General features: G+C 66.0%; 1 protein-coding gene across 2 annotated transcripts in view; it reads right to left on the bottom strand.

Moving 5' to 3' along the window:
• Positions 1-19,519, bottom strand: part of MCF2L (MCF.2 cell line derived transforming sequence like) — a 47,887-nt gene that overhangs the window by 11,992 nt on the left and 16,376 nt on the right. For both annotated transcript variants that reach the window (XM_018044979.1, XM_018044982.1), the window contains exons 4-21: positions 19,006-19,096; positions 12,797-12,916; positions 11,037-11,153; positions 10,522-10,671; positions 9,949-10,073; positions 9,555-9,669; positions 8,463-8,582; positions 7,763-7,954; positions 7,178-7,369; positions 6,683-6,842; positions 5,977-6,050; positions 5,194-5,267; positions 3,885-3,951; positions 3,267-3,382; positions 2,138-2,207; positions 1,024-1,116; positions 747-839; positions 205-330 (exon numbers count right to left, since the gene is read on the bottom strand). In XM_018044979.1, coding sequence (XP_017900468.1) covers positions 205-330; positions 747-839; positions 1,024-1,116; positions 2,138-2,207; positions 3,267-3,382; positions 3,885-3,951; positions 5,194-5,267; positions 5,977-6,050; positions 6,683-6,842; positions 7,178-7,369; positions 7,763-7,954; positions 8,463-8,582; positions 9,555-9,669; positions 9,949-10,073; positions 10,522-10,671; positions 11,037-11,153; positions 12,797-12,916; positions 19,006-19,096 — 2,095 coding nt within the window. The remainder of the gene's footprint in view (positions 1-204; positions 331-746; positions 840-1,023; positions 1,117-2,137; positions 2,208-3,266; positions 3,383-3,884; positions 3,952-5,193; positions 5,268-5,976; positions 6,051-6,682; positions 6,843-7,177; positions 7,370-7,762; positions 7,955-8,462; positions 8,583-9,554; positions 9,670-9,948; positions 10,074-10,521; positions 10,672-11,036; positions 11,154-12,796; positions 12,917-19,005; positions 19,097-19,519) is intronic.

Genomic DNA, 19,519 nt, shown 5'->3' with positions numbered 1-19,519 from the left:
CCTGGGCTTCCACCTGCTGGTGGGCCGCCTGCAGGGACGCGCCCTGGGGAGGGGGAACGTCCTGGGCTTCCACCTGCTGGTGGGCCGCCTGCAGGGACGCGCACGGTATTCTGGGTGACCTGCGTGCAGGCCGCCCCCCCGCCCCCCCGCCGTGATGGGCCGCTCAGGCCCCGCCCCAGGCTGGCAGGGTGGGCGGAGCCTCACCTCGTAGCCGGTGATGGCGATCAGGTGCATGGAGTCGTTCACTGCCTTGAGGATGCCCAGGATGGAGCTCAGGGCCTCCTGCAGGTCCTCGGCGCCCTCGCAGCTCTTGCTGTATTTCAGCATCTCCTGGGGGGTGCGGGGGGGGGGGTCACTGCCCGTCTGGACACTGAGCCCCACCCCTCCCAGGAGAGCGGCTGGGACGCCCTGGGACAAGGGTGTGGCTCCTGTGCGGCTGTCGCTGGTGGGGCAAGACCGATGTGCCCTGGGGCACGCATCCCCCGCCTAGGGGCGGGGTTGGGGGGATGCTCTGCCAGCCTGTGTCCTCAGCCCCGACTACGGCAGCGCACGGGAGGCTCTCACAAAGGCGTGTGGGGAGCCAGGGCCCCGCAGACATGGGGGGAAAGTGTCCAGAGACCACGGAGCTCATGGATGGGCTGGGGCGACTGCCACTGTGTGGTATGCAGCTGGGAGGGTGGCCAGATCAGAGCCCGGCTCCAGGGAGGGGGCATCGGGCCAGGAGGGTGGGATGCCCAGCCTCTCACTTTGAGCAGCAGCTGGTACTTGGTGATCCTCTGGACCGGCTTCAGCAGGTAGGAGTCGAGGCTCAGCTTGTGGTCCAGCTTCTTCTGGCATTCCTGCCCCGGGAACACCCTTAGACGGCTGCCGCCCTCCGCCGGCCTCAGCCCGTGGAGGTCCGCCCCCGGCACACCCCTAGGCGGCTGCGGCCCTCCCCCGAGCCTCAGCCCGTGGAGGTCCGTCCCGGCACACCCTTAGGCGGCTGCCGCCCTCCCCGAGCCCAGGCCTTTGGCCGGGACGCACCTGGAAGAAGGGGCAGTCGGAGCACTGCCTCCACAGGCTCTCGGAGCGCGGCTTGTTCTGACAGTACTTCTCGTAGATCTGGAACTCCTCCATCTGCCAGGGAGCGGGCCGCGTCACGGGGGTCACAGGGGTGGCGGAGCCCACCGCCGAGTCACAGCCCTCCGGGTGGGGACGCCCGGCTCCCTGGGCCGGCCCAACTCCGGGGCCCCCTCTGTCTCAGACGCCACGGCTGTGGCGGGTCAGCCAGGTGACCGCCGCCCAGAAGCTCCGTCTCAGGGCTGCCCGAGTCCTGGCGCCTCTCAGAAACATTTGGTCCGTGTGGCCGTGTTTGGCCTCAGGGAACAGCCAAACAGACACAGGACCGGCACAGACTTTGTGAAGGACTTGGCTGCCCGTGCGCGGGTCGGGACAGCCGGTGGGCTGATGAACGGTAACTGCCACCCCCACTGAGGCCCGCGTTCCACAGGTTGGGGGCGCGGCCTGAGCACCTGCACCGCCCCTCGGTCCCCAGGAGGGGCCGATGCTGGTAACACCCCCCACCCCGGTTCTCAGCACCGGGAGGTGCGCCAGACCGTGTGCAGCGCAAACGGGGCCCCTCTGCCTCCTCTGCCCCTGGCGCTGGCTCCTGCTTGATGTCTGCATGCTGCTGGGTCAGGGTCACCAGGGACGGCACCCTGCACCCCATCCTCCTGCTCCCAGAGCCTGTGCACGGCCCCCAGCCCACTGATGGTCCTGAGTCCGTGACTGATACCTCAGAGCACGCGTGACCGCCCAGGGTCAGCTAGTGCGCGAGGGACCAGCAGGGAACTAACGCCGGCCAGGACAGTCGGCCCGCCACACTCGCGCTCAGAACTCAGACGCCCTGCGATGCTGCCGGCTCTCAAAGCTAAGATCCTAGTTTTCCCTCTTTTTTGAGCTAGTTTCTGGGCTTTAGGGAAACTGTGCTCTTCTGGCCCTAACGAAAAGCATCGCAGGATCTCAGCCGAACTGGAAACATCCGTCCTCGTAATCGCGGTCGGCCAGATGGGGACCGTGGCACCTAAAGCCACTGTAGCTTTAAGGAGCAGCTTCGAGGCGTCAGGCCTGCAGAAGGACACGTCTCAGAAGCACGCACCCGCTCCAGAAAGCACCTGCCAACCAGCTCCGGGCAGTCCGTGTAGGTCTCCAGCTCCCTCAGGAATATCCTAGGTGAGGAAGTGTGGGCCAGGTCACGGGCACCGCCAGAATAGTATTAGACGTTCATTTCCAGACACCTGTCCCGACTCTGGACGGTGCCCGAGACCGTGAGCGGGGGCGCGCCGCCTGACTTCCGGGCCTGCGGCCCACCCCTGTCCCTCCCAGGGTCCCGACTGTGCCGAACGCTCAGGGACATGCAGCCGTGGCCCTACGGGGATGCCTTGTTTCTGGAGAACACAGACATGGACTGAGGGGCCGCAGCAGCAGACAGGGCCTCTTGAGGCCCAGCAGCCCGAGTGCTCAGTGGGTCTTCTGCTCTGGTCCTGAGGGCAGGACTCTCCACCCTGCAGTGCTGACCCTGAGCCTGAGGTTGAGTTTTCGTCTGGGTTTCTGACTCCCATCCATCTATCGGATAAATCCTGGCACGGAGGGCGGCTGAGAGCCAGGGCTGAGGCTGCGGAAGGACCACAGGGCCCAGGCCCCCTGCTCACCCTAACCTCTCAGGGAGGAGCACCTGAGACCCACCGCTTCCTTCACAAGCTGCAGGTGACGGGGGCTACGGACAGGGGCAAAAGCACGTGGTCAGACAGAAGTCCCGGTGCCCCTGGCATCCAGGGAGATGGGGCTGGATCCCAGGGCCACGGGCCTGTCTGTGGGCAAGCTGGAGGGACCTGTGCACGGCGGCTTTCCTCTGGACCACAGGCTTCTGCCTCCATCTGATTCCCTCTGCGTCCGATATTCATCTTCCCATGAACCCAAGACTGCTGAGGGTCAGCAGCCCCAGAAGGACTGCCCACGTCTCCCCGAAGCCACGCAGAGGCCTCTGGCACTCCCACGAGGCGGGGATGGGCAGGAAGGAGAGTGCGCTGTGGGTATCCCTTACGGAAAGGGGCCTGGCCCTGGGGGTGTGCGGCCCCTTTGTATCTCCCTGCTGCTCAGGGTCTGCCCTGGGCTCGTCCCACCCGAGCCTGCTGCCCGTCTGCTTATCCCCCTTGACGGGAGGAAAGGCTCTCCCCCAGCAAAGCTCCAGCAGGCAGGGCCTCCAGCAACCCAAGGGAAGGCCTAACCTGTTATGAAAGTGGTAAATTTCTTCCATGTTTCCAAACAGGATGTCCTTCTTGTTCTGAAGGCCAGTCGAGATGAGATGAGTCATTAAAGGGTTGTCCATCTCTGCAGCATAGCCCTGCGGAGGAAAGAGCGGTCAGCGTGGGAGGTGGGCTCCACGATGCCACCAGGCGGGGAAGTGATGCTGCTCAGGTTAAGGAATCAAGTCTACTTGAATTCATTCCGGACAGACAAGCACAGAAATGTGAATGAATTACAAGCAGCATCAGTTACTTAATTGTGTGTGTGTGTGTGGGGGGCCTCCATCCATTTCTTCACCTTTCAACCTTTCTAAACGCAGGCACATCTGCTACGAAGAGGACAAAGCTTACACGTGCGTTCTGACGGATTATCTCGGGGCCTGCACCCTCGCGACCACAGCCCAGACCCTGGGGCCAAGCGTCCCCGCACCCAGAAGCCCCTCCGCCGTCCCTAGGCAGTAGCCTCTCCCTCTCCCTGCAAACACGTCCCAGTGCAGCTGTGCCTGCGCCCACGCGCCCTGGTCCCGAGGATGGACCGCCAACGGCCTTCCAGCTCCCCGCCGGCTCAGCAGGGCTGTTGTGGGACGAGACCACCCTCACCTCCAGGACGCACAGCAGCTCCTCCACGTAGACCCGCTCTGTGTCCAGAAGCTCCTTCATCACGTGCCTGCGGGGGGGTGCGCTCTCATGCACGAGCTGCTTCCCACTGTCTCCAAGCTACCATGGGCCGCCTCCAAAGGAGCCCCGACTCCCAGACCACACACAGTTCCAAGTCCCCAACCACCAGGCCTCCCCATTCCCAGGCCACAGTTCCAAGTTCCCCGCCCAGTCCCCTCCCAGGAGAAGACCCTGCTCCTCGGCCCCCCCCAGCCTCCCATAAGAAGTGGGCCTGCGTGACCTCTGGGGTCCTGCTATGTGCCATGAGGTTAGGGACGCCCAGGAGGGCACGGGCTGACAGACAGGCAGGCAAGATCTCGCTTTGTGGACCAGGATCACCTTTTAACTGTCTATGACCAAGATTCCCATTTTTAAGCAGAAAACAGAACCAGGGTTGGGACCATGAGCAAACAACGGCTAGCCTGTCGCCAGGCCCTGTGGGGTTCTAAGTGCCTGTCCTCCACACAGGGCGGCGAGGGGCGTGGAGCAAAAGGCTCGGGCTCCCTGGCCACTGGGGGCAGAGGGTAGTGTGGACTGGCGAGGAGGCTGTCCCCGAGGACGGAGGGCAGCGTGGAGCCTGGGCCGTTTCTGAGTGGACAGGAGTGCCGAGGGCAGTCGTGGGGGCAGGGGTGGGGGGGTCTGTGGGACAGTGACCGCCAGGAGAGGAGGCACATGGGCAGGGCCGTCCTGTGAAGTCCAGAGTTTAGTGCCCGAGGGCATGTCTGTGCAGGGACAGGTGCCATCCTGGCAGGGGGGGCAGTGTGTGGGGCGAGGGGGGCTGTGGGCCGAGCAGACCCTCCACAGAGTGGGGGCGGGCAGGAAGAGACGGTGAGGGGAGCCAAGAAAGACGAGTGACTCCGAGCACCCAGTGGATCCAGAGTCAGGAAAGGCTGCGGGCAGGGCTGGAGGGGGCGGGTCCGAGGCTGGCCCCGCACATGTGGCCTCAGAGTCAGGGCCGTGCCCTCGAGTCGTGTCTCCTGGGCTCAGGGAGGGAGAATGCAGCTGCTTCAAGCCCCAAGGCCACCAGCTGGGCGAGGGCAAACGTGGCCTTCCTGAGGAACACGCAGAGAGACACCAGCACCCGCCAAGTGACCCTCGAGGTCAGCTGTGCTCTGAGCTGCTCCTCCTGGGGGCGGGGGTCCAGCCACCTCTGTTCCCAGGTGTGCAGACCCTCTCGGGGGGTGGGGTGTGGGGGGCTGAGATCTGGGTGGGCCGCGCTCCCCCTCGGAGTGGCCAGGAGGCAGCCACCCACCTCCGCAGGACGGCCAGGCTCTCCTCGTCCCCCGTGGAGCCGCCACGGCCCTGCCGGCCCTCGCTCACCTCACTCTGCGAAGAGAGAAGCCGGCCAAGCAGCGCACTTTCAGAGACAGAAGGTGAGGCCTAAGGCCCGGCTCCAGAGCCTGACCCCCTGGTCCCTCTGGGGAGGACAGGAGGCCCCATGGGTGGAGCAGGAGGGGAGAGGACCCGGGGAAGGCGGGGAAGGCGGGGAAGAAGGCGGGGAAGAAGGCGGGGAAGAAGGCGGGGAAGAAGGCGGGGAAGAAGGCGGGGAAGGCGGGGAAGGCGGGGAAGGCGGGGAAGGCGGGGAGGGGCCGGTAGTGAGGGGGCGGGGTCAGGAAGCCCTGGAGGGGAGAGGGCGGGGGAGCCCGGGGAAGGCCGGGCGTGGGGGCGGGGCCGGGGTGAGGGGGCGGCGGGGGGCCTGAGGAGTGAGGGGGCAGGGCAGGGAGACCTGGAGGGGAGAGGGCGGGGGAGGCAGGGGGGTGTGATGGGGCGGGGTCAGGGGCTGGGGGCGGGGCCGAGGAGTGAGGGGCAGAGCATGAGAGCCTGGAGGGGAGGTATGAGAGTGAGGGGCGGGGCCGGCGTGAAGTGGGGGAACAGGGGGAGTGAGGGGCGGGGACAGGGGAGTGAGGGGCGTGGCCGGGTGGGGGGCATGGCCAAGGTGGGTGGGGCCGCGGAGTGGAGGCGGGGACAGGGAAATGAAGGGCGGGGCCGTGGATGCGGGGCGGGGCCTCGGAGAGGGGCCGTGGCCGGGGCTCACCTTTGCCCTCCTGTAGGGCCCCCTCCGGAGCGCACTGCCCTCGGAACTGTGGTTCTCAGAACCCCTCCGGATGCCTGGTTTGGGAAGAAGGAGTGGAGAGGAGCGGCCTCGCCTCTCACAGCCTGGAGATGCAATGCGCGCGCAGGGGCACCAAGGAAAAGCCGCGAGCAGCCCAGAGTCGAGGGAGGCACAGAACATGACGGAGGCAGGCCGGGAGCCCCCTGGGCTCGCCATTCGCAGCGGGGCCCGGCTCCCGGTGACAGGGGAGAGCTCTGTGCCTGGAGTCTGAATGGGCCCACGAGCTGGGCTCAGGGGCTCTTGGCGTGACAGGCAGCACTGGCCAGGGCCGCGGAAAACGGCAGGAGCCATGCCGGCCGCTGGAGCCGTGTGTTTTGGGGACAGGAGGTGACAGGAAGGGTCCCGCCCTGCCTTCCAGAGCGTATGCGCCTGGGGAACCAGGAGGTTTCAGGGGCGGAGGGCTGAGCCATCCACGGGGAAAACCATCCCAGCTATGGCGCTGAGGACAGACGGCCGGGACAAGCCCGGGAAAGGCCTTCGAAGCCGTGGTGGACCCGGCCCAGCAGCAACGGGAGCAGCAGGGCCAAGAGAGGGAACGAGGGCAGGGCCCAAGTGCCAATAAAGCTTTATTTACACAATGGGCTGGACGGAAGGGGGCGTTCCCCGGGGTAAGAGGTGCTGCTCGTACCGGGGGAGGGGCAGGGCGACTTGGTGAGCGCTTCCGGCCGGGGGGCCACGGGCTGCACGGGCCGCGTCTGCTTGGCCGCTAGCTTCTTAAGGCTGGCCTGCCTGCGGTGGAACATCTCCTCCACGCTCTCCTGCTTCTGGAAGACCCTCTGCACATGCTCCTGTAGATGGGGACGGCACGCTGGACTCAGCAGGACATCTCCGTGATGCTCCGAGAGACCGTGACACCCATCGGCCCCGCTCCGCCCTGAGTGGGGGGGCGCCAAGGGAGGAGGTGGCTGGCGGGGGTCTGTGGACAGCCGGCAGGAGCGAGCAGTCGGGGTCCAGCAGCGTCCAGAAGCTGGGGGAAGCGGGGCCCAGAGGCCGGCCAGGGCATGGAGCACAGGCCCTGCCGGGAGGCAGGGACCTCCATGGGGTGGGAAGGGAGGGGGACGGTGTCCGTCCTGAAACGCCCGCGCCCTCTGCCTCCCGAGTGCCCAGGGATTCGTCCCCTCACCAGCAGGTCTTTGGTAAGGATGGGCTCATAGTCCTGGAAGATCTTGCTGAGCCCCTGGATCTTATTTTCCGCCCCTGTCTCCAGAAACCTCTCGAGCTCCTGGAGGGCGGCCTCCGCGCCATCTTGGGACTGGCACTTGTCCACCGGCTGCGATGCCAACAGGTAGATGCCCTCATCACACCACTTCATGGACTGTGGGGGGAGAAGTTACCTTGGAGGCTGTTCTGGCATCTCAGGCGGCCCGCTGACCGCTGTGCTCTGAGAACATTCGCAGGACAAAGCATGCAAGTCCTGTCCAGGTCTAGAGGGCTCCCCGGGGACACGGGCCTGAAACCAGGGGCCTTGCCCAGGATGGGACGCAGCCACACTGAGGACAAAGTGCAGGGAACTGGCTGGATGGTCGCCTCTCGGTTTTTTGTGGCAGGTGAGTCCTTGAATCACCAACGTTGGCGCGGGACTGTCTGGGTCTCAGGAGAGGCCCTCGGGAGGCTGGGGGCCACTGTCCATTCAGCACCTGCGGTCTGGCCCCGATGAAAGCGGCCCTGCAGGACCAGGGGTGGGGTCAGGGCTGGGGGCCGGGCCTACCGCCTCCAGGAGGCCGTGCAGCTCCAGCGACTTGCCCAGCAGCCCCCTCCTCCGCTCCACGTCGGCCGCGAACTGGTCGCACAGGTGGCGGAGCTCGTGGCACTTGGGGCGGATGGAGTCCACGGCGTAGTGCCTGCGCTCGATGAGCTGCTCGCCCTCCCGGGACAGTGCGCGGGCCCGCTGCACGGCGGCCTGCAGCGCCGCCAGAGGCCAGCTCAGCTCCCGGGGCAGGGCGCGCCTCCTGCGGCTGGGCCGGCGGGGGCGGCGGGGGCGGGCTGGGGCGGGCTGGGGGCAGGCAGGGGGTGGGCTGGGGGCGGGGCTGGGGGTAGGCGGGGGGCGGGCTGGGGGCGGGCAGAGGGCGGGCTGGGGGCGGCTGGGGGCGGGCTGGGGGGGGTCAGTGAGGGCTGGCTGTGGAGTGGGCTGGGGGCAGGCTGGGGATCAGCAGGGGCAGGCTGGGGGCGGGCTGGGGGCGGGCTGGGGTGGGCTGGGAGCAGGCTGGGGGTGGGCTGGGGGGTCAGTGAGGGCGGGCTGTGGAGTGGGCGGGGGGCAGGCTGGGGATCAGCAGGGGCAGGCTGGGGGTAGGCTGGGGGCGGGCTGGGGTAGACTGGGGGCGGGCTGGGGTGGGCTGGGGTGGGCGGGGTGGGATGGTGACACTAGGGCATGGTGTCCCGGCGGTCCCGCCGCCCACGTCCACGCTTACACTGGACTTCTCCTCGAAGCTGGCAAGGTCCTTCAGGAGGTGCTGCACGTGTGCCAGGCTGTTGCCCACGTCGGTGAAGGTCGTGACCTTCTGGGCCAGCACGTCCAGGGCCGATTTCACCTGAGACGGGGCAGCGGGGTGAGAGGCCACGCAGTGAGGTCAGTGGGAAGGCCACGGCTGGGGGACGGAGGGGGTGCCGTGGAAACTGGCTGCAGGGAGGGGAGAGGGCCCGGGCCTCCCCTTGCAAGGGGGACTAGAGGGAAACTTCCTTGATCTGAGAGAGGACATCCACAAAACCCTCCTGCCAACACCCCAGGTGTAACGCTGGTGACGGACACCTTCCCCAGAGACCACGCCCCACAGGGAGGGCCGTCCACTCTCGCCACCATGATCCCAGTGGTGGGCGCTCCAGGGCACCAGGGCAGACCAAGAATAGACACAAAGACACGCAGATAGAGAAGGAGGAAATCAAGCCACTTCTGTCTGCACGTGGCCTGATGGTCTGTGTGGCAACGCTACAAAACAGCACTTGGATTGAGCTCGGCAAGGTTTCAGGGCACGAGATGAATACACAGCAGTCTGCTGTCTCTCTACAGACAGCAATGAACACACAAGACACCGGATAAAAAGCATAACACCGTCTACGAGTGCTTAAAAAATGAAACATGTACGTGTAAACCCAACCAAACACGCACTCAACTCGGGCAAATGACACCACAGCGGGAAGGACAGCAAAGAAAACGTAAACAGACGGACAGACAGAGGCGTTTACTGACTGAGGAATCAGCGCAGTAAAGAGCTGACTCTCCCCAAAGCGAGGCACAGGTTCAACACAATTCTTGACAAAACCCAGTGGGACTTTCTTGGAGGCAGAGATCAGGTTATCTGATGTTTACACGGGAGGCGAAGGAACCGCAACAGCTGAGACAGCTGTGAAGCAGGAGAGCAAGGGGGCGGGAACCCCACCTGGAAGGAGGCACCACTGGCACTGAGGTTCCAACCCGACCGCCGGCTCCTCGAGGCCGCAAGCGGTTCCCACGGGGCGCATCGCCTGCGCCCGCGCCCCCCCCCGCGGCCCCCCAGGCCGCTCACCTCTCGGAAGTCCTGCTCGAAATGCCGAAGCTGCAGGCACTGCTCCAGTTTTTGCTGATGTTTTGCCCAAAACTCATCAAAGGCGGCCTCGGTCTCGTTCAGCTGGGCCAGGAGCCTGGGGAAGGGGCAGTAGCCACGCTGGTGTGGGACTGTGAAGCCCCACTCCTGGCAGCGCCAAGCCGTTGGAGAGGGCGTGTCGGGGGCCCTGTATGTCTCCCCAGAGCCCAGCCTCGCCTCCGAACGGTGCCGGGCATGCCAGGGGCGGGGCCTCGTGTCTCCCCACCTCACTTCCGCACGGTGGAGGGCGTGCTGGGGTCACTGCGTGTCCCCCGTGAGCCCGACCTCCCTCTGCACGGTGGAGAGCGTGCCCGGGCCACCTGTCTCCCCGCCTCACCTCTGCACGGTGCTCTGACTGTCCAGCTGGTCCTGGTTGGGGCTCTGCTCTGGGCTTCGCGCCAGCGGCTCGCGAATGCTCTCCAGGACGCGCCGCCCCTCGACAAGCGCCAGCTTCATATCCTCCTGTGGGACGTCCAGGCTCGTCATACAGGCCGCCAGACCCAGACTTGGCCCCGGGTGGGGGCCCTGAGGGGTCAGAAGGCACCGCGACAACCCCCGACCGCCCCCCCCGGACCCTCTGCTGCCCGCCGGCCCGGTGCCCCCGGGAGGGGGTGTTGGGAGGCACCGGCGCGGTGAGCGGTCGGGGTAGGGTTACGGGTCTCCCAGGCAGCGGGCAGGGGTAACAGGAAACCGGGGCCCCGCGTGTCTGCTCCGCGTCCAGAGGGAGCAGGGGCCCTCGTGGGGGCACCCAAGGACCATCAGCGGGTCGGGGCCTCCTCTGACTCAGCCCACAGTGTGCAGCCGCCTCGGCCAACCCCGCCACATTCATCAAGAGGCCAGTGTGTGCCGTGGCCGCGGGTCAGCTCAGCCGTCCGGGTCGGCCCCACCTCCTGCCGTCTCCCACACACACCTTGGCTCTGTGCTTCTTCTCCGTGTGGGCAAGGAGCACGGAGCTCGTGGACTGCACGTCATTGGGCAGCTCCGTCTCGGCCAGCTCGGTCCCAAAGGCCTGCAGCATCTGTGCCGTCTGCTTGACCAGGAGGGCGAAGCTCTCGATGGCCTATGGGGGAGGAGACCGTCACCCTGAAGCCCGCGCACTGCGCCCTCCTGGGCCTGGAAGCCCCGCTGCAGCCCAGCCCCTCGGGAGGTCCCCCAGCCTCAGCCCCAGCTCCCGCACAGACGTGGGCTCTGCACCTGCCTGGGGGCGATGCCGAGAGCCCAGCTGGAGCTTTTCTCTGTCCCCGTGCTCCTGAGCCCCAGAAAGCCACTGCCGACGGGACTCAGGTTTCTCCTTCAGATGCCGAGGTCCACTGAGACCGTCGGCTCGTGCTCAGGGAGAAAGCTTGGGAAACGGCACCAGGTCCTTGGAGCAGGCAGAGGTCGCGCTGCCGGGCGGCCTGGGGCCATCGGGGGTGGGGGACTCACCGTGCGATGGCAGAGCCACCTCGAGTGGCAGTAGGCCAGCGTCCCGCCCAGGTCCTCCGTCAGCTGGGACTTGTCGATGTAGCCGTGTAGTTCTGGGACTGAGCTCAGCATTATGACCTGGGGGGACGAGACCACCCATAAGCAGAGTGCCCCGCAGACCCAGACGGAGGGGCCTCCCAGCTCCCCCGACGGCAGGCAGGTGCGACGCTCCCTGGGCCTCGGCTCTCCTGTCCATGAAATGGGCGCACAGTCCCAGCAGATGGCAGCCATCAGGATTAAGCAAAGCCCTGGACAGAGCTGGGCGCTCTGCTGACCTGGGGCATCTGATGGGTGAGGGGGCCTGCGTGTTCATGGAGCCACACAGATTCCAAAGCTGCCCATCTGTCTGCATTCCCGCCAAAACCCAGCAGGCTGCATGGAGGTGGAGGCAGGCCCTAGGCATGGCCTCTGTGGAGAACAGGGGCCCGGGGGCTCTTCCCCGGGGAGAGTTTTGTTTCCTGTCTTGCTCTTGCCCTCTGAGGTCACTGCATCCGTGAGCTTTGGGTAAAAATACCACCTTTGCTTTGCAAACCGTCAGGCACTGCCGCTGAGGTCCTGGAGGTTCAGCCCATATGCCACTCGACACCCCCTCGTGTTTTATTAAACACTGAGTCTGCTCCGGGCCAAGGGCCATCCGACACGCCCCGGGTCAACGCTGACTGTCTCCATGTGGGGGCGGGTGGAGGGGACAGGGTGCCGCTGAGACCACAGAGGACCACCCGCCCAGCCACCCGGGGACCCATGTTGAGACTCTTGACCGAGTTCTTAAGAACAGGCTCCGGTGCCAGCTTTCAGCAGAGACATCCGGTCTCCCTTCGATGTCCAGCAGGGCCATTCGCCCAGATCACCCTGATTCACGCCAACAGGAGTGGAGACGGGTCGGTCAGCTACTCAAGGACTTAAGGCTCTTCTGTGATTTCCGTTTGCTCCGTGTCGACTGAAGCATGACGGAAAAGGCTGGAGCCCACCGGCCCTCTTGACGTTTTCTGCTCAGCGCTGGGTCAGCACAGGCCAGGGCACCACCACAGACCTACTGCAGCAGCAGCCCTCCCTGGGCAGCGCTTCCCGAGTTTCGAAGGGTGAACGAGACGGGCCGGGGAAGGGGCGTCGTGGGCGACGGGTCCTGTGAACCTGGCTTCTGAGAACTCGTGCGTTTGGTCCCACGCGGCCAGGTGCAGGGCGACCACTGTACTCCGGGCGGAGACCCCTGCCCTCGGCGTCAGAAACCGAGGCTTTTTGACGCTACCGAGATGGGCGCACCCATTTCCCTTCAAAGCCCGGGGCCTGTGCCCCTGGCCCCTGGCCAGTGAAGGCCCCCTGCGGCGCAGGAGAGCTGACCTCGGGGACGGTGGCCCACACTGGGGCACTCAGGTTTCAAGAGCAGCCAGGCAGGTCCTGCGGGTGAGGTCACGAGGTGCCAGGCACAAGCCCCTGTGCTCCCTGGGTCCTCTGCCAGCAGCCCCACCCAGCCCTGCTCCAGGAACCTGACTGGGCGTGCCTGGCCTCCCCAAGGGAACGCAGCTTCCCGGGTGAGCAGCCGCTAAGGGGTCCACACAGCCTTGGCTTTCCAAGGACAGCTGGCAGCTGCCGGGGCTGCCCCGTGCCGGCTGGAGTGAGGAGGTGAGTCAGGGTCCCGCTGCAGCCGGGGGGTCGCTCACACCCACTTCCCTGCCCAGTGCCCTGGGCAGAGTGGGCGCTCCCCACAGGAGGTGGGCACTTACTGGCACCTTCATCTTAAAGTCATCTCTGTTGAACCTGAAGGCGAGGTCGGAGAGTGTCCTCTGGAAGAACCCGGTTGGCCGCAGGACGAGCACGAGCTGCAGGTTTGCGGGGAAGGACGCCTGCGGGGACACAGGCTGCGCTCCGTCTGGGGTCCACATGTCCTCAGCGGCCCGCGGCCCCGCGGGGAGGGCTGGGTGCCTCCCACGCCAGCGCCAGCCCGGGGCGGAGCCGGGTAGACACCGCACTCGGAGCATCGCCGCCCCTCACGCAGGAGAACAGCCACACTGCTTGGAACAACTGTGTTCCATGGCTTGTGGTCTTAAAGGTCAAAAGCTCTGACCTTTGGGGGAACTATGCTCAATACCTTGTAATAACCTACAAAGGAAGAGAATGTAAAAATATATATATTCATGTATATGCATAACTGAATCCCTTTGCTGTACATCTGAAGCTAATACGACGTTATAAATCAACTTCAACACAAACTTTAAAATAAAACAAAAAATCAGCTGCAAGAAGAGCTTTGGCCTCCTTTCTGGCTGAGTCATGTGTCCCCACACTCTTATCTTGGAGTCCAAGCCCCTAGCACCTCAGAACGGCTTTAGGGCCTTCACAGAGGTGACCGAGTCAGGGTGAGGTCGTCAGGGTGGGCCCTGACCAGACACACCCCGTAAAGGTGACGTTTGGGTGTCGACACCCACAGAGGACGCGTGTGGGGTGGAAGCAGATTGGGGGTGCTTCCACTGGCCGAGGGTCTCCAGAGGCCATTGGGGGGCACAGACAGACCCCCTCGCAGCTGCAGAGGGTCCAGCCGGCTCAGACTCCCCATCCAGATGGGGAGACGGGAAGCCCCATCTGAACCCCACTGGGGTCCACGGTGTGTGTGAGGGTGGGCCCCAGGAACCAGGGCGTGGGGGAGCGAAGACAGACGCACACACACACCACAGAGAAAGGAGGAGAGGCGAGCTCACACCTGGGGCAGGCGCTCACACCCAGAAACCAGGGCATCACACACACACGACAGAGAGAGGAGGAGAGGCAAGCTCACACCAGGGCAGGGGCTCACACCCGGGGCAGGGGCTCACACCCGGGGCAGGCGCTCATACCCGGGGCCGGGGCTCACACCCGGGGCAGGGGCTCACACCCGGGGCAGGGGCTCACACCCGGGGCAGGCGCTCACACCCGGGGCAGGGGCTCACACCCGGGGCAGGCCCTCACACCCGGGGCAGGGGCTCACACCTGGGGCAGGCCCTCACACCCGGGGCAGGCCCTCACACCCGGGGCCGGCGCTCACACCCGGGGCAGGCCCTCACACCCGGGGCCGGCGCTCACACCCGGGGCAGGGGCTCACACCCGGGGCAGGGGCTCACACCCGGGGCAGGCGCTCACACCCGGGGCCGGCGCTCACACCCGGGGCAGGCCCTCACACCCGGGGCCGGGCTCACACCCGGGGCAGGGGCTCACACCCGGGGCCGGCGCTCACACCCGGGGCAGGGGCTCACACCCGGGGCCGGCGCTCACACCCGGGGCAGGGGCTCACACCCGGGCGCCCCCGGCGCGCTCACACCCGGGGCAGGCCCTCACACCCGGGGCCGGCGCTCACACCCGGGGCAGGGGCTCACACCCGGGGCAGGGGCTCACACCCGGGGCCGGCGCTCACACCCGGGCCGCAGGGCGCTCATACCCGGGGCAGGGCCCTCACACACCGGCGGGCCCAGGGCGCTCACACCCGGGGCAGGGGCTCACACCCGGGGCCGGCGCTCACACCCGGGGCAGGCCCTCACACACGGGGCAGGCGCTCACACCCGGGGCCGGCGCTCACACCCGGGGCAGGCCCTCACACACCGGCGGCCAAGGGGGCTCACACCCGGGGCGGGCGCTCACACCCGGGGCCGGGGCTCACACACGGGCGTGATCTGACTCGCACGTGCACGTGAGCTGTGTGTGCGAGGCATCTGGCCCCGGATGAGTTGCCGTCTGCACCCTGGGCTCCCGTCGGCAATGGAGGTGGGGGGGGGGCAGTTTGGCGGAGAACGGTGCGCCATCCTCGCCAGGCCGGGCCGAGCTCCCCACCGCCCACAGCATTCAAAGCCCAGCCCCAGGCCGAGGCTGTGACGGCTGCTTGGTCAGCCCAGGCCCGGTGCCCAGTCCACTGGCCTCTGTCTGAGAGCAAGCCCCTCTCGTGAGAGGGAAGTGAGGAGAGGCCACGGGGCCGCCCCCAGCGCAGGGCAGGCGGGCAGTGCCCCCGGGCACAGACACGGCCAGCGTCCTGCGGCTCCTCTCCTGTCTCGCCCGGACCTGATGCTGCCCCGCTCTCCCACGTGGAAGCGCTGGGACCCTCCTGAGCCGTCCACAGTCAGGACGGCCTCCTGCCCAGGACATCCAGAGACAACCCCCACCTGCCCACACACCTCGGGTCCTGAGCACGGCCCGCGGGGGCCCCAACCCCTGGGCCGCCCGATGTGGCTCACTCACACGCCCTCTCTGGCCTCCTCGCCCAGGCCCCCGCTGGCACGTCAGGGGCGTCACAGAGGCCTGGGGTGGGCCCCGTATCTGAGGGCCCAGCCAGTGTGTCCCTGAAGCCCATGCCCCAGGGGCTGCCCTCCCACCATCTCAGGGGCCCGACTCCCTGCAGCCTCCACATCTCCCCAGGGGCACAGCCGCATCGTCCGGGCTCCAAACAAGACGTCTCTTCAGGCTGGACCTTGCTGCCCCCTCCTGCTCAGACCCCTACGTCCAAGCGCGAGCTCCCCTTGCCAGGGCTTGGCGGGGGTCCTGGCCCCTGCCCCGGGCCTCAGCCCCAACACTCACGCAGGGGCCGGACGTCTGCTCAGTGATGCTCTGCTCCACCTGGGAGGCCCCCGAACCCCACCTCCCCCCGGGCCCTCCTCTTCCTCCCCCGGAGGCTCTGCACGCCAGGACACCCCGCTGGTCACCCCCCACGACCCCGAGCCGTGCCTCCCAGCCTGGCCACACTGACCTCCTGCCTGCCGGCCCCCCTCCTGTGACCCCCCTCCTGCGGCCCCAGGCACCTCTGGCCTCGCAGTTCCCAGTCACAGCCCTGGAGGGCAGGACCGCATGTGGCCCCCGTGTCAGCCCTGGAGCAGCCACCGCTGGGCGCACTGGTGGAGCAGGACCGGCGTGGATCCCGTGTCAGCCCCCGGAGCAGCCCCTACTGGGGCGGCCGTGGGCAGGACCACGGTGGCCCCGTGTCAGCCCCCGGAGCAGGCCCCGCTCAGAGCTCCAGTGGGCTCTGCCCCTCCGGTTGGGACACGGCAGGTCTGAGCTTAGGGACGCTGGCCTGTGGACCCTCCAATCTTGGTTTCCTTTCCAAGCCGAGCTGAAGGCATCCAAACAAGGAGAAAGAGCGCCCCGAAGGAGAGAACGTGCAGCTCACGAGATAGCGCATAAGGCGGCTTAAAACAGCCCCGAATTTCAGCGGTTGCGTAAGCGCCGAGGCTCACTCGAGCGGCCGAAGTTGGCCGCCGGCAGCACAGTGAGGCCGTCCAGGCTGGAGCCCCAGAACCTGCAGGGGTCCCCTCGCGGGCTCCGGCCCAGGGGGTCCCAGCAGATGCCAGGCGGTCTCTCCCCCGACCCCCTTGGATGAAGCACAGGCCGATGGGGCTGGCGGTCCGGACAGGTCTAAGGCGGGAGATGGCGTCAGCGCCCCACCTCTGCCCACGCCCCGCGGAGCCAGGGAGGAGACGGACCTGAGGCTGGCTCGGGGTGAGGGGGGACAGGCGTCCTGGGAGCAGCAGGGTGGGGCCTGCAGTGTCCCCGCCCCCGTGGCCGCCCCGCCAGGCCCGGCGCCTGGTCACAGGGTCAGCCGCCTGCAGCCTGCTTGTCTACAGGGCTCTTGCTTCCCCGTGTTTCCGCAGCACCACCCGCCACACCAGGCACACATCAGTGTCTCAGTAAATGTGCTGAAAACATAAACAGGACTTCTGGCATGACTTCGATCAGTAAATTCTTATAAGAAAAAGCACTGGAGTTCAAAGAGAATTTCTGACAATTTTGCTGGAAAATGCTCTCTTCTGGGGTTTCCAAAGCAGTACTGGGGAACTGTAAGGCTTATAAAAAGAAACCTACGTTTTTACTGCCGTCAGAATCAGTGCAAAACTCAGTTATGAGTCTCACAAAACAAAGCTTTAAAAATGCACCAGCTCTCTTCAGAAGTTCGCCTGGTTATCAGCTCGGTGAAGATGACCACGTTCCCACTCAGTCGCGGGAGAGTGCAGCCGATGGCCGGTCTGCCCCGGGCCATCCTGCTGGCTTGCTGGGGACCTCAGGGACTGTTATTAAAAAGTGATTTGTCTGTTTCTTAGCAAACAGTCCTGCCTTTGATCAGCCTTGCTAACTAACCTGGAGTGGCTGATTAGCTGGAGAGGTATTTACAAGGCTCCTGTCGCGCCCAGGGCCCAGGATGGGTTGTCGGCTACACGAAGATGGACGGGGCTGGCCCTGACCTCAGGGGACCGCGGTGTGCAGAGAGGGAGGGTGCCCCGCCGGGAGGGGAGGCCAGGCCGGGCCTGAGCGAGAGCTGCTCTGGGGGGCGCTGGGGGCTGCGGAAGGCACAGTGGCAGCCACCCGCCCTCAGGGGAGGGCACCCCAGGGGCAGGGAATGGCATGGACGTGAGGTCTGGATGCCCATCCCCCTAAGAAGCGGCTGACTGATGGCCCTGCACACCAGTGCACGTCTGAGATGCACACCAGTGAGACACTCAAGAAGAGGCCTGGGCAATCACTAGACCTGAGAATGTTAGTCTGACCGTGTAGCCTCTCAGCAGCAGCACACTCAGCTGGAGATTCACCTCACTGCCATCCAGCCTGGGACTGACTTGCTGATTCCAGAATCACCTCTAGGAAGTCCTCTGTCACCTGACCCACTGACTCCTACAGTTCAGTCCTTAAGCTGGCCGGGCAGGTGACACCCGTGTGCAAATCCACGTTAAGACTTAAAGGGAGGAAAAGGGCACACTGGCTCTCGGCTGGTGGTGGCACACAGTGCCCCGGGAGCTTCTGAGGACTCACAGGCAGGGGAGAGCGCAGGGGACCGTCTATACACTGCACTGTACTCTTCTGAAACACTCCCGAGCGTTTAGACCAGGTTCAGGTAAGGGACAACATGGAGGGTGTGTGCCGGTGGTGGGGGCTGGGGGCGGGGACGGCGGTGGGGGGAGGGAGACGACATGTCAAGAGGGGAAGGCTGGGCCGGCACCTGGGACAGGTGAGCACCAGGACCTCCAGCAGTGAGCCTCGGGGCGGGGCCCGAGCACTGGGAGGAGTCAGATCTCCCGACCCCAGACCCCAGTCCAGCAGCCTCAAAGGGGCCAGCGCAGGACGCAGAACAAGGGCCTGGGGGCGGGTCACCCCATGGGGTCGGGAGAGGGCAGCGTCCGGCCGGAGACCCCAGCACAGGCGCTCCGGGCCGCCCTGCCGCAGACAAGCACACTTTCCATCCTCTGCAGGGAGAGGCACTCCCCACTTCTCTACCCAGCTTGAGTGGGGGTGGAAGCCAGCACCAAAAATAAGACCGGGCTCTCTGCTGACTGCACCGCCCTCTCCAGCTATCCCGCGGCTAAAAACAGCGCCCAGCGCCGCAGGGCAGCCGCTCTGCCACCCTGAAAGGCGGCCACGGTCTGCAGACTGGAGGGTCTCCATGTGGCCACAAGGGCCACCAAGGACAGGATGACTGCTGAAAATCTGACCTGGTCATGAGACTGAAGAAGAAACAGCCCATTTGGAAGGATAAAACAACACAGGAAAAGCTGGTCGACATAACCCCATACCCATAGCCTGAAGGTGCCCTGCGACACACTCATCACCCTCAAGAACGACCGCCCCGTAGCTCACTCAAGCGCTCACACGCTCAGCGTCAGACACAAACCAGCAGGTGACACTGTTTTCAAGTTATAACAGGGCCCCTGGGAGCTAACCCATGTGAGACTAGTTGCACACAACAGCTGCACACAAGTACATGCACACACACGCACACACACACACTTGGACACGCATGCACACGTGCACACACACACGTGCCCGAGCCGCTCGAGGAGCCCAGGGAGGTGTGTGCTGGCCCTGCCCAGCCCCAGCTGGCACCCAATGCAGCCCCAGCCAGGACCCAAAGCGCCACTGGGCAGGAAAGGCCATGTCCCCCGCCCGGAGAAGGCATGGGGGTCGCTGGCCCGCCAACAACACTGACACTTACCGCTATTCTCAGGATGGATGCCTTGACCGAGGTCCATCTGTCCTGCCTGCGGTCTATAACCAGGATGAACCCGATGCCAGCGTCCTGCAGGCTGAAACGAGAGGGCGCGGTCAGCATGCACCCAGAGGTCCAGCCATGGCTGTGGCGCGTCTCCGGGAAGAGCTCGGGGTGAACGGCCGCCCGAGACCCTCACACCGCTGCTGCTCCGCCCAGCACCGCGGCCAGGGGAGGACAGAGCCGCCTGTGGCACTGCCCCGAGCTCACCAGGCACCTCCCTCACGGGGCTCGCTCCGACCGCGGTGGACAGATTGGCGCTGCGTTACTTCCCGCCCTGACACCAACCAGCTCGCAGGGCAGAGAGGCGGGCCAGGCCCCTCCGTCTCGGAGCCCAGCTGCTCCACTCGGAGCCCAGCAGCTTCCCCCGACGTGGACTCGCCAGTGAGCCTGTGACAGGGAGCCTGCGGCCCGGGTGTCACGTCAGCCCCAGCCTCTGGTCCCCTGGGTTCATCCACGG

This window comes from Capra hircus, unplaced genomic scaffold (assembly GCF_001704415.2).
Source record: "Capra hircus breed San Clemente unplaced genomic scaffold, ASM170441v1, whole genome shotgun sequence".
NCBI classification, from domain to species: domain Eukaryota; kingdom Metazoa; phylum Chordata; class Mammalia; order Artiodactyla; family Bovidae; genus Capra; species Capra hircus.
Note: the sequence above shows the minus strand (reverse complement) of the source record. Positions and strands in the feature narration are given on the sequence as shown.